The sequence below is a fragment of the Episyrphus balteatus genome, chromosome 3 (assembly GCF_945859705.1).
Source record: "Episyrphus balteatus chromosome 3, idEpiBalt1.1, whole genome shotgun sequence".
Classification (NCBI taxonomy): domain Eukaryota; kingdom Metazoa; phylum Arthropoda; class Insecta; order Diptera; family Syrphidae; genus Episyrphus; species Episyrphus balteatus.
This window is the reverse complement of record NC_079136.1, coordinates 98,690,677-98,708,453: the sequence shown is the minus strand read 5'-3', so window position 1 is coordinate 98,708,453 and position 17,777 is coordinate 98,690,677. Positions and strand designations below refer to the sequence as shown.

Sequence of the window (17,777 nt, the reverse complement as noted above, 5' to 3'; positions counted from 1 at the left end):
TCGATCCCATTATCGTTTTCAAAATTACGGAATGACCCCCCTGATGTTTTTCTTGAATTTGTTGATTTGTACTTTTATTATTTTTACTTTGCTATAATACCCGATGGTTTAACTTGTTGACTTTGGAGACTTCAATATTTTTCGTTTCGCTTCAGCTGCGTACTAGGTACAAAATTTCGTTAACGAAATCTTGAACGAAAAATTTCGTTTTGCTTTTTGTTTTTCAGTACGCAGCTCTAGCGAAAAATTGGAGAGTTTTCACTCATTTGTCACTTGCTTTTTACTGTCCTGTGCATTTTTCTTGACTCCCAGAGCAGTGCACAACATTGACGGTTTTTTCACTTTCTTGCTTTAAAAATTATTTTCTGTTGATTTTTCTTGATTTTGAAATTTTTTATTTTGACTTTGACAGAATATTCGATGATATTTTTTCGTTAGCGTTTTCATTGTCGACTTTGGAAATTTGAAATTTTTTTGTTTCGCTTCAGCTGCGTACTAGACTTTAAAGCCAATTTTTGCCTAAAGCTGCGTACGAAAAGCAAAACGAAATTTTTCGTTCAAGATTTGGGTGTACTTTGAGAAGAATAAAATAAAACGTAAAAGCAAAAACTACGAAAACAGCTAATAATTAAAATAATCGAAATAAAATATAAAAACATTTTACAATGGGAAATTTTGAAAGTGATCTTAAAAGAAATCATTTTCTTACCATAATCAGCAAACATTTAAACAAAATATGATTTAGCCCTGATTTTTCAATCATTAGTTAGACTATCAAACGAATAAAGTCAATATAAAAAAAGTAGATATTCCTAGGAATAAGCACTAACTGAGGTTTATCTAGCTATTGAAAAATTGGCCCTTAGAGAAAAAAAAATGTATGTAAAAGTTACAAACTTCCCATACAAATTTGTATGGGAAAAGTAAGACCCTAGAGGCAAGGGTTAATTAATGACCTCCTTTTTTTTTTGCTTAATTCCTATTATATAGGTCCGAAAACATCACTTTGAGAAATAACGGACACCCTAGTGTATATCATAGGAATCCTATATAACTATCTAAAAGTCCTCTGCTAAATTAAGGGCCGACTTCTGGCTCCATCAGTATATAAAAAAAAACTAGCGCTTAGCTGGAGTACAAAATAGCAACAAAAATGGTATTTTAAAATTCAAATTCTACTCTAATTTACGTTCCACAACTCCATCAAAATGAGTACATCCGAAGTAAAACGACATTAGTTCCTCATACCTACCATGTCCATGCCCATAAAGTAAGTAAAACAAAATGATAAGGGTTAACAGTCAATTGTAAAAAGTTAGATATTACATGTATTAACAATAATAAATCTTCGTCAGACATGTATACAATTTCTCTTATAATTACAATCAAAACTTAAAACTACATCATCGGTTGTAATAGGTATTTGCTTTCTATTCGTCAACCAAATCAATTGTAAATTGCAAAGGATCCTCAATAATCTGCACACTATCCGATGATTCAGACGATTTTCTTCGACGATTTTTACTCCATGGCCGTGGGTCTTCTTTGCTATTGTCCCCAAGGCAAATGTTACTATCGTTACTTTGTCTTCTTTCTGTTGTTGGCATCAGTTTAGCCCACACCGATCTAGACCGGACATGTGTCAAGCCACAAATTTCGCACAGAAATTTCAGCAAACCTTTCTTTGAAATTGTATGAGTTCTCATGTGCATATTGCGAAGGCTATTTTGGGCATAACTTCGTCGACAAAACTTGCATTTGAATGGTTTTTTTGCATCATGTTTCCGTTTATGCGCTGCAAGATATTTCGACTTTTTGAATCTTCTCGGACAGAGCCTACACCCGTAAGCGTGTTCTACGACATGATTTCGTTTGTGTGCCAATAAGTCTTTTGAGGAGTGATAGGCCTTCGGACACAGATCACAGATAAATGGTCGATAGTCTTTGTGACTTCGATAATGTGAGTAGAGATCCCTTTGAGTGACAAACGAAAGGGGACAGTTTTTACATTTAAACGGCCTCGTTTGGGCGTGACGCATAAAATGATGGCGCAGACACTTAATTCCAAAGAAACTCTGACCACAAATGCTACATGTTAAAGGCATTTCAGTACTGTTTGTATTGGCAGAGCATTCATTCTTCTCCAAGTGAATGTTGAGGGTTTTTTGCTGTACGAAACCAGTTCCACAGCGCATACAGAAATTCGCATGAACTCGAACTTTCAAAATATGTTCGGTTTGTTCAGCTTCGTCGATGGTTTGGAAGTCAAATTCAAAGTCATCTTGTTCTTTGGGGGATTGCCCATCTTCAAGGTATGTTAATGGACTTAGGGCATCCCTGTCATTTGTTAAATCTATCGTTTTATTGTCATTGACATTGAGGGGATCTTCTGAATTGAAAACATCTTCAAATGGATCCCTCGAAGATGTTAAATCATCTCCATTTCTTTCTATGCTTTTATTACTATCGGTATCAGTCCACTCATCAGAGTCTATAATTAAATAATTTGATGTTTTTTCCATTTGTTTTTGTATAAAAAGCGGCATAATAATCACATTCCTTGAAAACTTTTTAGGTGTCGCATTAATGGAAGTATTTTTTTTATTATATAATATTATTTAATATAGGAAATAAATATGGAACACAATATTTACGTGTATATTATATGAATATTTAAATTGTTTATTTTTAAAAAATTTGTATCAGTAATTTCTTGGGTTTTTTGAGGATGGAAGCTCAAGCTGCAGGTTTCTGTTGTGACAGGAGTGACAGCTGATGGCGGTTGGTTGAGTGACATTTTGCTTGAAAAATGCTATGAGAGGTACTGCCAGATTTAAGAAATGCGATTACTTATGACCACGTTACACTTTGAGGAATTTTTATAAAAATAAGAAATAATGGTCAAAACAGACGTGCAGTCTGTCTGCAGTCTGCAGCACACGGGCTATTATGGGAGAAAAGTCTGCATGCAGATCAGAGCTGCATCATGTCTCTTTTTCTAAATTCAATGCCAAGTTTCAACAAAAATACAAAGTAGGTACTTGCTATTTGGCATTACTGATATTGGCAGTTGGCACAATCGGTCATTCAAAAATTCAAATAACGTTCGTTTTGATTTTCTTAAAATGGAAGAACTAATTGAATTCATAAAAAAAAACATAACCATCTTGTTTTGTTTTATAAGTTCAATTATTTCTTCCGCTTATAATCCATTTTTAACGTAGGTATTCTTACAAAAAAAAAAGTTATACAAAATATTAAGGTTATCAATTTTTTTTTGACAGAAATCGGCATCAATAATTTAAAAAGTGATGTACATGTATTTTGGGCGCAGCGCTGCATGCAGAGAAGCGTGCAGATGTGCCGCACATCTGTTTTAGCCATAACGGAGTTATGAATACCAGAGCGCGACAAAGTTATAGGCATCAAAGTTATGAAAAACCGAAATTATGAAAAACCGAAGTTATGAAAAACTAGAGCTCTATGAACACCAAAAATAAGAAACTTGGTTTTTGGGTTGGCAGCCATGGAAAGGAACGATATACGGGAGGTAAGTTCCAAAAAGCTAGAACATTAAATTTTGAAAACTAAATTAGTACTTAATTTTGAAAAAAATTAGTTCGACATTCACTTCGACTTCACTTTTTTTTCAAAAACTTTGATTTTGAAAATTAATTTTCAAAAAATAGTCCATTACACAGCTTTATTTAAAAACCTATTTTTTTTTAAATAAAGCTGTTTTTAGCTTTACAATAAGACACAGCACGTTATTGTTGTGATTTCAATCATTTTTTTCCAAATTAAGTCAATTTTTTAGAAAATTGTCCCTCCCGGCTAAACGGGGGGAATAGACATCTCCGTCCCATGCAAATTTTTTTCTAGTCTCGACTCAGGCTACACGCTCTAAGTTTTTGGTACATTCCTCCCGTATGTATCGTTCCTATTAATGGTTGCCAACCCAAAGAACCACGTTTCATAGTTTTGGTGTTCATAGCTCTGGTTTTTCATAACTTCGGGTTTTCATAACTTTGACGCGCATAACATTGTGGCGCATAATTCTGGTATTCATAACTTCGTCGGTTTCCCGAAAAATAATTGTGCAATTTATGGTAATAGAATCAAATTTTAAGCATTGTAAGTAGGAAAAATCTAAAACCAGAATTTCGAGATATTTTTTGTAAATGAGTACGAACCTGATGCTCATATAACAAAAACCTTGTCAAAAAAACAACAACAAATGCTCAGACAAATGTCAGTACGAACCTGATGCTCATATAACAAAAACCTTGTCAAAAAAACAACAACAAATGCTCAGACAAATGTCAAACAGAGGAGTGTGGGTGAAACAAAAATATTTGAACACAACGGCAACATCTACAATATTAAGGTATACATTTTTAAAAAGCCAGAAATTTATTCCTATCTGTTTTTTAATATTTAAATCAAGTAAAGGAGAATGGGCAAATTTGTATGAAACGTGGAATGAATTTGTTATTATATGATGAAGTAATTAAGTGTTGTATAAATATGTTGTGCAGAAGTTTTATCTTTGTGACGCAGATAGTTCAGAGACGGATAAAAATGCATTTTTTGCATTTAACACTTTATGTAGATTGTCACAATGTTGTAAATTTCATATGTCTTTTAAGTGCAAAATATGATGCTCTGTCTTTTTTCCTGAGCCTGAAGACCTTAATCTTGAATATCCAACGAGTAGAACCCAAACCATAAGCTTTTTAAAACAACAATTGCGAGACTCACTTGTATTCAAATAATTTGTTAGTTTGAATCGTGTGAAAACTCTTGAAATAAATCTCGTAGTTGTTGGCTTAAAAATCTTATATTATGAATTCTATTGGTCGGATATTCAAGATTAATGTTTTAAGACGCAGGGAAAACGACAATGAAAATATAATTCAATTTGGCCATCACATACCTACCAACTTATCAATTTCATTAATGGCCGCCGAACGTCCAAAATGCCCAAACTCTTTTGAAAAAATGGTCCTCAAAGTCAGAACTTTGGGAAAAATATTTGGTTAAAAAAATTTTAACTGACTTTTTTCAAACTTTGTCGTAATAAAATATGAATTTATCTGTCAAAATTTGTTGGCCATAAATATTGTATGTCATAAAGTATTGAAGTGTAATTAAAAACATTTTCATAAAAATTAAAATTACAAAGTGGCGTCTGTACATTGTACTATAAGTTTTTCCACGTGTCTTGTAAATAAAGCATTCAGTATAAGTTCATTCAAAACCTTCAATTCAAGCAGGTTTGAATATTTTCACTAGAAATGAAGTACATATAAATGTTTAAAACATTTTCCCGCACAGAAGTGCGTCTACGAGATTTTTAAATATAATATGTATAGTTGGGTATTTGACTCGTATTTTTTACTTATTATATTCATTTATAAATACATAATATTATATATGTATGTAGGTACATTGAGTAAATAAGTAAATATCCAAAAAATCATACATCCAGTTTTGATGAAAATCATTACAATACAAAAAAAAAAATCAAATACAAATTATACATTAAAAATTACTGTTCAAAATCCTGGCGATGAATTTGGTATTTTAGTTACATTATTTGGCATTAGGTATTATCAGGGCATTCATACCTTTGAAGCAAGCGGGGCAGTGCCCGGGGCCCCCAACGAATGGCAAGGCCCCATGGGAAATCATGTAAAGAAAAACTCTGTTAATATAAATAAAATAACGATCTAATGTTCACTCATGAAGCTTTCAAATTTTTCTAAAGAATATGAATCGTCAATAACACGACCGATACAAAAAAAATAAATATAATGTTTTGATAGTAAGCAAATACTATTTCAAGAGTCCCCTGTCGCCATCATTACAGAAAGTAATTTCGCTTTAAAAATAATCAACTTTATTTTCGTGAGCACTTAAAAAGTTAAAATTTTTTCTGCTATCTATTTCACAATTTCCAGAGAAACATCTTGTCATAATTAATTTTACCTAAATTCCTTAAAAAAGACGTCATCTTAACACCCCTATTGTATTTTAAGTAAGTAGGTACACTCTACTTCTCTGATAAATATTCGTATCAAGATCCGGTAATGTTGTTCATTCCTATGCTTAAGTGCACTTGAGAACAGTTAGTACTTGCCAATATCTTTCCTATATACAATAGCGAATTGAATCTGGGATTTATATTGTGAATAGCAGATTAGGGCTGAATAATAGACCTAAAATCTTCAAGAGAAAAATCCGGATGTGTTTGGTCTTTTATGAAGCTTTTTGAAAAAAAAAAATGCCCGATTTTGTAAATTTTTACTAAGATTTAAACGGTTTTGATATTATCTTTAACTACTATTCTATACAAAAGAACCTATTACACATTATTATAATAAAGCACTTGAGATTGAATAAAATTACGTCAAATATAAACGGATTATTGGCATTATTCGCTCTATGAAGTAAAATTTTTCTCCTATAAGCCTAAAAAGAAACTACAGAAGTGAAGTTATAGCTTGGGTAAGAAGCTTTTAAGGATATTTGCACTGTAGGAGCAAACACTTCTCAATATAATTATGGTCTGTTCATATAGAATACTTTCATTGCACTTATAAAGAGATTATAAAAAACTCCAGACTCCCAAGAAAAATTATAGGTATTAGCGCTGATTTCGCACCATACGTGTTATTATAGGTAGCTATAGCACTTTGGCTTCAAAATTCGAAACCTATATTGATAATAAGGTACCTGAAAATATTAATTCCAAACATTTAAAAAATATCAAAACAAAAGTAAAAAAAAACTCATACATTTGCTTCAATAGAAAAATAAAGAGAGAAAAGGCCCCTAAATTAAATCTTGCTCTTTTTTAAAAGTTATTCGATACTTGTACCCGTCAACACCATATCCATAAACGTCAAAGACTTTCCTTAGTTTTGCATTATTTCAGTTTTTTAATTGTAAGAGTTTAATTGTTAGAGTGATTTCAAAACGCAATACATTCTTTGTTAATGTTAAGTAAATTTTAAACTAAATCACGGTGAATTTTTAAATGAATATAATATTAATGTTAAATATTTATTCAACATTTTATGTCGTAGACACAGTTCTGGCAGTTTTGAACATGTTCAAAACCACCCCCAGCAGTTTGTATCAGACATTTTAAGGAAACTTTAATAATGTTTCATTTAATAAAACGTAATGTTCTTATAAAAAGAATAATGGAACTATCAATTGTGTGCAAAATTAAAGAAAAACATGGAAATATGTACAACATTATTTAAGATTTAAAAAAATTACTGAATTCTTCAAGCGGTATAGAAACTAAAGTCAAGCTGCTTACACCAATTAACGCTCCTGGTACATGAAGAACATCCACTTTGTAAACATTTTCATTTAATGTCTAGAAATATAGGTTGATCACAAAATAAATCTATTTTACTTCGAGAAGCATAAATGGTATGAATTCCATTTTTCTAAGTTATGTTTTAAATGAATTTTTCTTGTTTTTTGTTTTCTTTTCAACTAATAAATGTAATAACTATAGTTTAAATTTTAAGGTTACTTTTTCTGCGATTTTATTATTTTTTGGTTCCTTGAATATGATATAATAATCAATTTTTAGTTTGTGTATGTTCTTATTAAAAAACTAATAAAAAGTTGAGTGTTATTTATTCATTACAACGAAACTAATACTGCTGTTCAAAAGTGCCCCTTCGCCCTTCCATGTTCAAAGCTGCCCCAAACATGGGGCACTTTTGAACATAAGAGCCTACATTGGTTAAACATCAAAATTTAATATAAATATTTCTTCTAACTTACCAATATTATAAAAATAATATTCTAAATGAATTTGCGTAAAAAAGAACTACTTTGAGAGAAGTTAGATTGGTTTTAGTTCCATGAGATCCAGCATAGAAATATACTCTTAACAATACTTATATTGCAATATCTTGCATTCTCAATGCAATATATCTAGCGAAACGTCCATGGTAATACTACGTTTCCACCTACCCTAAATACGAGATTTAGCTAAGTAGATTTAGCATAAATCTCGAGTTTTATTCTAAACCTCGGATTGAAAGTAGGTGAAAATCATAGATTTAGAGTAGCTGAACCCAAATCTGATTTAGCGAAGTAAATTTAAAATAAATCTCGAGATTTATTCATAATAGTATAAAAGTCTTACCTAAGATATATTTTCTTCATTTGATTACAATTTCATTAATGGCCGCGAAACGCCCAAAATGCCCATCCTCCTTTCAATAAATCTTGTATTAAGAGAAGGTACTACATTCAAAGTATTTAATTTTAATAATACTCAAAGTCTTGCCGGGGCCCCGGAATTTTTTTTTACACTCTTACTCTTATAAAAATCATCCTCCATCTATAAATCTGAAGGCCAACTGAGATAGCCAAGGAAAGTCTTTGACGTTTATGGATATGGTGTTGACGGGTTCAAGTATCGAATAACTTCTAAAAAAGATGGATAAACTAAAATTTTATACATATACAGTGTTCCACTCTCCCCTACATATCATCTAAGTAAAAAAGAAATACTACCTCAGGGGCTCAAACAAATAAATTACTGTTTAATAATAGCGAACATTATATAATAGGTACATTAGGAGTCCCTCCTCCTCAAAAAAAAATTATGTGGCGTATATGTAGGGCAAAGGTGCGAACAGTGAGACAGTGCAAACAGTGAGACAATCCATTTTTCTCTTTTCTGAAAATAAGCACAGTAACTCTAGTTTGGGTCAAAACGTTTATTTCCCTGTCTGCGTCTTTTAATTTTGTCCCGACTTAATTAAAGCTGTCCATTTTCCTACACCGTAAAATATCACACAAAATCAGGTGAAAGTAGTTTTTGGAGTGTTATAAAAACAGTGTATAACACAAAAAAATCTGGTTAGTGGACAGAACTTTTTTTTACATATGTATTATATTTATATGTTCTTTCATAAAAAAATATCATCTCGTTTTTTGTAATTTTATATTTTTCCGAAAAATTACAAAAAGTAAACAGTGAGACATTATGTAAAAGAAAACGGTGAGACATAGATTTTTTAAAAAGCAAACAGTGAGACATATAGATTTAAAAAAATCTATTAATTTAGCATGACTTCAATATGATTTCGTAGTGTTTTTTCTTTCGTTTTTTTTTTTTGGCTTTTTGTTATTTTTTTTGTTGAAAAAATGGTTTACAGTAACATAAATTAATTATTTGACGTTTTCGTAAATTTATTTTTTCACCTATTTTTTTTACTGATCGCACCCCTTGCAAACAGTGAGACGTTTTGACTTTTTCTACATTTTAGTCCAATGTGATGCTCTCATTCATTCTTTAACTACAATTTTTTTTGCAACATTAAGATAAAATATGTCTTAAACTGTCTTCAAAGTTTCGTTAAGCTATCTTGAAAACATTCTAAGATATACCAATTTAAAAAAAGGGTGTCTCACTGTCCGCACCTCTCCCCTACGTAATTTTTATTTTTATTAGATATGTATATCAAAGAGGCCCGAAAATTGAGTATTGCCCCGGGAGCCGCGACAACTCAACGAATGCCACGGATGGTATACCTATTAGTTTATTAGTCTATTACATTACATTACAGTGGCAAGAGTCCTGAAAGACCTTGACATACACAAATCCGCTGGCCCGGATAGTATCCCTCCCATCGTTCTGAAGAGGTGTTCTTCCACGCTGGCAAAACCACTGCGTAAGCTTTTTCATCTGTCCTACTCTACTGGACTCGTTCCGAGTGGATGGAAAACCGCATTTGTCCAGCCTGTCCCTAAAAAAGGCGAATCCTCCTCACCCTCCAACTATCGACCAATTGCACTCACGTCCCTTCTTTCCAAGGTCATGTAAACGCTGATTAATTTCCAGCTTAAGAAATATTTTGAAGAACGGAAGCTTCTTAATGACCGGCAGTACGGCTTTCGTAGCAATAGGTCCACTGGTGATCTGATGGTATATCTCACCGAACAGTGGAACAAATCTTTGCATCGTTTTGGAGAAAGCAAGATTATTGCGCTTGATATTTCAAAGGCATTTGATAGAGTTTGGCATCAAGCTCTCTTATCGAAAATGCATGCATTCGGTATCGATAATTCTCTTCTTCATTGGATTAGAAATAACCTTTCGGGCCGTTCAATACAAGTCGTATTGGATGGTTTCAAGTCTGAAACCCACAAAATAAACGCTGGTGTGCCCCAGGGCTCCGTTTTGTCTCCGACACTCTTTCTCATTTTCATTAATGATTTGCTCTCTGAAACTTCTAATCCATTAAATTGTTTCGCAGATGATAGTACCCTCAGCTTTTCATATTCGTTTGAAGATTCACACCCATGTCCTTCGGATGTGGATTTTCAACGACAAAATATGATAAGCTCATTAAATTCTGACCTTGACAGCATTGTTCAATGGGGAATAAGAAATCGTGTAGAATTTAATGCGTCAAAAACACAATGCTGCTTACTATCATTAAAACGGAACCTTCACCCATGCCACTATCAATGAGTGGCACTAGCATCGAGGAAACTGAGAAACTTTCCATTCTCGGTATGAGTGTAACAAACCACCTTCTGTGGAACGAACACATATTCGATGTCGCCAAAAACACTGCGAAATGTTTAGGTTTTCTCCGAAGATGCAAGAAATTCTTCTCATCTTCTGATCTAGCTGTAATTTATAAAGCTTACATTCGACCAAAACTTGAATACAATTGTCACATCTGGGCAGGTGCTCCGATAACGTATTTGAGTTTCTTGGACAGAATACAAAAACGTGCTTTCAAAATGATAGATGATAAATCGATAACTGAGACAATTGCGTCCCTAGACCACCGACGTAATGTGTCATGTCTCTCCTTGTTTTATCGCTATTTTTATAAACAATGTTCAGATGAAATAGCTAGTTGCATTCCTCCCCTGAAAAAATTTAACCGTAATACTCGCGCTTCTAGGAATGCTCATCAGTTTACCCTTGAGCCCAACTTCGGACGTACCGTCAAATACAGAGATTCTTTCTTTAGCCGCACCACACGAATGTGGAATATATTACCCGCCTCTGTTTTTCCCTGCTATTTTAATGTCCAGAGCTTTAAAACTAATGTGCATCGGTTTCTCCTTTTAAATCCCTCCCTATTTTCCTGAAGCTCGCACTGTGTTTAACATATTAAGGGTATTTAACTCCCTTTAGTGCGCGTTAATTATAAAAAAAAAAAAAAAAAACATTCCTTAATAAAAAAAACTAAATATATGAAACACAATAATATATGTTTGTTTTTTTTTCTAATTAGAACATACTTTAGTTATTTACCCTACATTTAGAAAAAAAAAACACACAAAACTGTTTATTTCTCTTCATTTTCAATTCGCCCAACTGTTATACTCTCTTAAATATCAAGTAATCTGTGCTCAATTAAAGAGATATAAATTAAAAATATACTATCAAATTCACCACTGTTCTCTTAACTTAACCTTATGAAAATAATTTCTTATCAGCTTAATAATTTCACCATTCCTATCTGAATTAGACTTCTGTATTATAATTATTTGTATACATTCATCTTAATAGGTAACCGCTTATCAACAACAAGCGACTAGCACCCAGCATTAGTAATTTGTATACTAATAATTGTATCAAGCAGATATAAAAAAAAAAATATTCCATCACATTTAACCTGATATCAATTTTAAGGAAATAAAATTGCCCTTATCACTTCTTAAAAAAGAAGGCGTTTGTTATTGAAATTGATATGCATAGAAACAGTAGGTCATAGAACTTTCGCAAAATGACGTTCAAAGTAGTTTCTATTGATACAATAATCATGAATGAAATGTAAAAATGACATAGGTATAAAACGAAAGCGAAACCGGTGTGATCCAAATTCTCCGGCGAATTAAATTCAAATAGCACAAAATATGCAAATTGTTAAAAAAATTAACAAAAAAAACACATGAACACGAGTAACATAAATACACAAAAATTGCTGAGGGTGGTAGTGAGGTGAATATCTTGTTAAGACACCGGCTAGAAAAGAACAACCCCACTGCATGCTGCCGGCTTCAACGACCAACTACAGTAGGTACTTGAACAAAATAAAATAAACCAATTTAATAAATTCTCCTCACATTGAAATTTCCTTATATTCACCACGGAAAAACACTTTTCCTATTCATTCATATTCACCGCATCGCATTCGTTCGTTCGTTCTCACAGCACAACGCACACAACACCACACCATCGAACACAGAGCTGTTCGTTTTGGTTATATCTTTTTTTTTCAGAAATTATTTTGTGGTGAATAGTAGTGCACAACTGAATCTGACTGACTGAATCCACAAGATTGTTTGAACGAAAAAATAATGAAAGACATTTGGTGCTAGCTTGCTAGCACTTTACTACACCAGTGTAGATGAACAACGTTTAGTCAGTTTTCGACCGCGATATTGGTTGTTTGGTCGTTTTCGATACGCTTCGCGACCCAAAAAATTCAGATCCATAAATCATTTCTTGAATTTTTTTTTGAATTTCTTTCAGTTTTAAGAAGAAAAATAAAAGATTTTTGTAAATTAATTACAAAAATAAATAAACTCATTCATCGTTAAAAGAATTGGGATTAAAATCGTTCTCATGTTCGTTACATCGCCTCAGTTAAAAAAATAACGATGTACTTTAAGTTTAAATTTAAATAGTTTTTTCTTATAAAAGAAATAAAACTGAAAAGTCCTTACTTCAATTATTTGAAAAGACAAAAATACCGGAGTGACTGAGAAATTAAAAACAAAAAAAAAATTAATTGAGGGAAAAATCCCCATTAAAAAAAAAAGATAAAGTATCTTTTCATCTCTAAACATAGTTTTAGGGACTATTTTTTTCGGTAATAAATAAAAAATGATTTAACAATATTTAAAAAAAAAGTTAATATTATGCAATCAAACTATCGCGCTCAGTGTGCAACAACATTTCTGATGGATGTTTAACGAACTTATTAACCTATGTTTAATTTTTTTTCGTTAAAAGTATCTGCAGGTGATTTAAGCGTATCTGCGGTATTTTCTGCCGGTGTGTGTTATGAATTTTAAGAGGTTAATAGCGAAACTTTATTACTTTGGGGAATTTTATCTCAATCTCAGTTTTTTTTTTTTGTACCGGTAAACTTGCGTTTTTACACAAACGATTTTTAGGTAGTTGCTTTGCTTTGGAATTTTAGATAGCGAAAGCTTTTTTTTCGGCCGGCACGACTTTTGGCGTTTTTTTTTCACCTGAGGGTGGGTGGAATTAAGATAAGCTAAAATTTGGTGGTGTCTGGTGTAGCGAGAAAAATAACGCTTGAGATTGAGATAACTCAAAAGTATCTTCTTTGATGTATAGGAAAGAAAATTCCCAAAGAAAAATAATAAGATTGAGGTATTTTTTTTGAATTCGATTTGTTTGAAAGATGTTGGCAAACTTTTTTTTTTTTGGTCCACACCTTCTCTACCTCCTCCACCTGAGTTCGTTGCCAACAAATAGAAATTCAATTTTTTCGTATAGACGATTTTGTTTTTGGATCCCTCAAGTAGCAGTGTGATCTCTGCCGCGTTACGCATGTGAGTTAGGATTAGGATTGAGATATATTTTTTGTATTTCTTGAAATTCAGATCAGTTCTTTTGTTTTGCGGTGGATTGCGGTTCAACGTAGAGAGGTACTTATTTTTTTTTTTTAGTAACGTAGTCGTCGTCGTTGTATAGTCGTAGTCGTCAAATATTGCAGATTAGATTGAAATTTATTTTCGTGTGGCATAGAATAAATGAGAGCACCGCCATGCGTTGCGTTGTCGTCGTGTTGTAGTGCGGTGATCGTGGTGTATTATGGCGTGGTGGTATATCTATCTCATGGAAAGATACGCGTAATTTTGCAGTAGTCGCGCACGCAACTCACGAAAAAAATAGCGTACCTAAGTTGTATTAGTTTTGCAATGGGAGAATTTTTTATTATATGTAGTTTTTTTTTTCTTTTTGTTTTATGTTTTATTTAATGAGTAAGTTTAGGTTGGTTGGGTTTTTTTGCTATCAGGTTCTCTTGTCATTACACACACCGCATGATATGGCAGATACAATAAAAGATATAAATGATTAAGTGCCGAAAAGATAGATTTTTATCTATTTAGACTCAATCTCTTAAGACTTGAATTTTTTTTTGTTGTATTTATTCCTGCCTATCTATTGACTTTTTCTTTTTTATTTTGTTCGTTTATTTCTTTTTTTTAACACAATATTATACCTATGTTGATGGTGTACCTATCTACCTATGAGTTTTTTTTTTTTTTTTTTTTTGAGTGAACTAAATATTTGAAATTGTTATACAATTGTTTCCGGTTAAGGGAGATCGCGGTACTAGTTCGTATAGTTTTATGAGCACGTCTAATTGATGCGGTTCTCGGGACGTGAAATTTGAAATGTAAATATTATTGTTATGTATATGTTATAAACCTACCTTCATTTTTTTTTACTTTAAAAAAAATCTCTAGAAAACCCTTCAAGTGTTTGAGAATAAAAAAAAAATAAAATTTGTGCGACTGTTCAAAAAGAGAAAAAAATCAAATGCCTAACTACGTCATTTTAAGTGAAAACACGGTGTTTTAAAAATTTTATCGAAAAATTCGAAAATTAAAAAAATATATATTAGTGAATAATTTGTGACTGGTGAATTTTTCTTATAAAAGAAAAAACATAACAAAAAAAAAGAAAGAAAAAAAAATTAAATAAATTTATACCTATCCAATAAATTTTTGGATAAAAATATATTTCTTAAAAAAAAGAATTCGTTGAGTTGTGCTTTTACCGGTGCTTTTGTTAACGTTATTTATGGTATGTTACTGACAATAAATTTCATCTGTTTTTTTTTTTTTTTTTTTTTTTTTTTTTTAAATTTGTATAAGGTTTATTTTTATTCACTTTCTTTGTTGATGCATAATGTTTTATATACTTCTGATATACCAATATAGATAGAAACAAATATAAGACAAATTCTAATACATATGTATATGTAGTTTAAGTTAAAATCCTTAGTTTAGGAATGAGTAGGTACCTATGTAGTTAACTTTAATTTTAATAAATTCCAGCGTGGACAGAAAAAATCTGTGTTTTTTTGTCCAAATTATAATTTTTTGATAATGTTTAAGCATTTTGAGATAAATAAATCTAATATGAAAAAAATCTTATAATTTTTTTGAGATTTATAAATTTTATTCTAGTTTCAAAAAAAAAAAAATATCACGTAGGTACAGATTTTTTAAATTCCTAGCTAAAAAATCAATAATTTGTATGCCTCAAAAACTGGTTTAGAAATTAGTTTTTTCAATTCAAACCAAAAAATTATTTTCCCTGAAGTCAAAAAGTTGTACCTACATATGTATTTCCATCAAAAAATGTTTTAATTCCAAAAGTGTTTTAAGACTTCTTCAATAAGATATTGAATTGATTCTTAAAAAAACACGGAACGATCTCATTTTTTTTTAGTTTTCTTTTTTGATCTAAAAAAATTTCTAAAATTAAAATATTTTATGAACAATTTACTTAGGTTTTGTTTAAATGTTGACATAAAAAGACCCTTTTTTCTAATCTTATTCATTCAATAAAAAGTAGGCACTTAGTTAATAAAAAAAATTTTTAAAACTAAAAAATAGCAAAAAAAAACTTTATAGGTAACATTTTTTTTATCCCTAAATTCAAAATTGAATGTATAAAAGAAAATTGGTTCAAAGAATTAAAGACAAAAATGTATTTAAAATTTATTACCAAACAATTTCTCAGATTTCCTTTAAAAATTTTAAAAGCAACATTTTGGAATTTTTTTAAAAGTAGATTTATTTTTGGTTATTGATAAATAATTAGGTAGGTACTAAAAAGTGTCTTAAAAATGATTTTGTCTGATTTTTTATATACTATTGTAAAAAAAAAAACTTGATACACAAGAACAAATCAAAGAATTTTATGTTTGTTTATTTTTTTGTTTAATTAACATTTTAATTTAAAAATCTATAAACAAAAACAACTGAACCAAGTACGTACGACCAACCAGATAGTGCATTTAATTTAATTAAATACCTGTAAAGATTTACACCAAATGTCTAATTTTATTATGCTTAACATGATGCAATAAATACACATCTAACTGAATTCCCACAACAACACAGAAATCAATCTTAACCACAAGATTTACAAATCAAAAATGTTTAATATCTATCAACAATAAGATTATTTAACATAATTATTGTTAAACAGTTTATTAATCATGTAGGAAATTAAATAAGAAAAATAAAAAAAAAAACAAATACTTTACTCAAATGGCAAAATTAGAATGATTCAACACCTACTCTATTATAAAGCGTTTACTGTCTCAAAGTCAAATTTGCAAAACAACTTATATTATTATGAAATATAAAGTAGCTTCTGATTTTGAGTTTGTGCTATTTTGCACGTTCAACTCACTCACAGTGTCAGAATAAAGCTTTCACGAGGTAGAGAAGGCAAAGAAATTTTAAAATTTTATACATTCAATTATAAAATTAGTTACGTTTCCTGAAAGTCTGAAGGTACATATATAGCTCTTCTCGTCCAGTAAACCGATTGGTGGTTTAATAGTATTTTTGATTCATTATCTTTTATATTTTTTGGGTTGTGTTGTGAGTAATTGAGCATGAAAATCATTCTGTTTACACTGTGGAATTATTTTGATGGCTATGGAGATTGTGGTAATGAGTTTAATTTAATTTGCATTTTTTAAATAAAGTATTTATTAAATTTCCCTATTTATTGTTAAATGTTAAGTTTGATTCATGAATTTATGTATCTAAATGAAATCAATGTGAGACAAGTAATCTTAGAACAGAGCCGAATAGTTGCGATTTTAATGAGGATGCCGATTTTTTTTTTAATTAAAATAAATAATTATAATTATTAATTTCATAAAGTACCTAATTAATACCTAAAGATTTCCTAGTTTTTTTTTTTCAAAAAAAAAAATGTCTTGTAGGAGAAGCGGGCAATTTTCCATCCATTAAGAAGAAGAATCAATTTTCTCACAAATTGACTTTAAACCTATTTATAAAAGGTATACCTATACCCTTATGTTATAGAATATACATTTTTGAAAAGCCAGAGATTTTGCTTCGCTGCCGTTGAGTTTAAAATAAAGTTAATTTAATGAATTGTTTTAGAAAAAAAAAAAATTATTTGCCCTCAGAATTCTACAACTAAAAGAATATATCAACAAATTACTATGTTAAATAAAAAAAAAAACAGTTAACAATATTAATTTAAATTTTTTATTTTTTTTCACTTTTTTTTTTGGAAAATGCTTGAAACGGCTCAAACGTTTTTTTAAATGTTGGTTCTTAAAATGATAAAATGAGTTAAATATAGAATATTCCACTTGGAGCTGAAAACATTTTAAAAAGATGTTTTTCTAATTGTTCATACATGTTTCACATTTCTTATAAAACTAAATAAAAATTATTCCTTTATTTTTTTTGATTAAAAAGCTTTAACTTTACCACTAAACCAATTCTGACGTTTTTCGTCACAAACATTTTTACTTTTCACCAAAAAAAAAATTATTAAATATGCATTAATTGATAGGCAATAACTCAAAAGTTTTGAATTTTTTATATAAGATATTGTGAAGCTATTTTCAAAATAATTAACTAAACTATTGGAATTACAGATTTTCTGATTTCTTTTTTTAAAACATTAATTTAAGCATGTGAAATAATTATTTCCGCAAATC

At 30.5% G+C, this 17,777-nt stretch overlaps 2 protein-coding genes across 9 annotated transcripts in view; one reads left to right on the top strand and one right to left on the bottom strand.

Annotated features, from left to right (window-relative positions):
* Positions 1-1,430: 1,430 nt before the first annotated feature.
* LOC129915156 (zinc finger protein 501-like) lies at positions 1,431-10,556 on the bottom strand. Its single transcript, XM_055994624.1, has 2 exons — positions 10,496-10,556; positions 1,431-2,491 (listed from the first exon to the last, which is right to left on the bottom strand). The coding sequence occupies exons 1-2, from the start codon at positions 10,554-10,556 to the stop codon at positions 1,431-1,433; spliced, it is 1,122 nt and encodes a 373-aa protein (XP_055850599.1).
* A 1,787-nt stretch (positions 10,557-12,343) lies between these two features.
* Positions 12,344-17,777, top strand: part of LOC129916933 (probable serine/threonine-protein kinase DDB_G0282963) — a 140,738-nt gene continuing 135,304 nt past the window's right edge. The window contains exons 1-3 of one of the 8 annotated variants that reach the window (XM_055997184.1): positions 12,344-12,884; positions 14,327-14,447; positions 14,518-14,857. The gene's annotated coding sequence lies outside the window, so the exon portion shown is untranslated. Of the gene's footprint in view, positions 12,885-12,929; positions 13,037-13,642; positions 13,693-14,326; positions 14,858-16,585; positions 16,744-17,777 lie in introns of those variants that run through there. The other 7 variants (XM_055997185.1, XM_055997183.1, XM_055997189.1 and 4 more) reach the window with 7 other exon arrangements.

What these genes read in the sequence shown, in the direction of transcription:
- LOC129915156 (XM_055994624.1), bottom strand. Translation starts at nt 10,556, where the DNA reads ATGGAAAGTTTCTCAGTTTCCTCGATGCTAGTGCCACTCATTGATAGT. An exon ending in TGATAGTGGCATGGGTGAAG is followed by an intron (nt 2,492 to 10,495) that starts GTTCCGTTTTAA and finishes ATTTAATTATAG; the next exon opens with ACTCTGATGAGTGGACTGAT.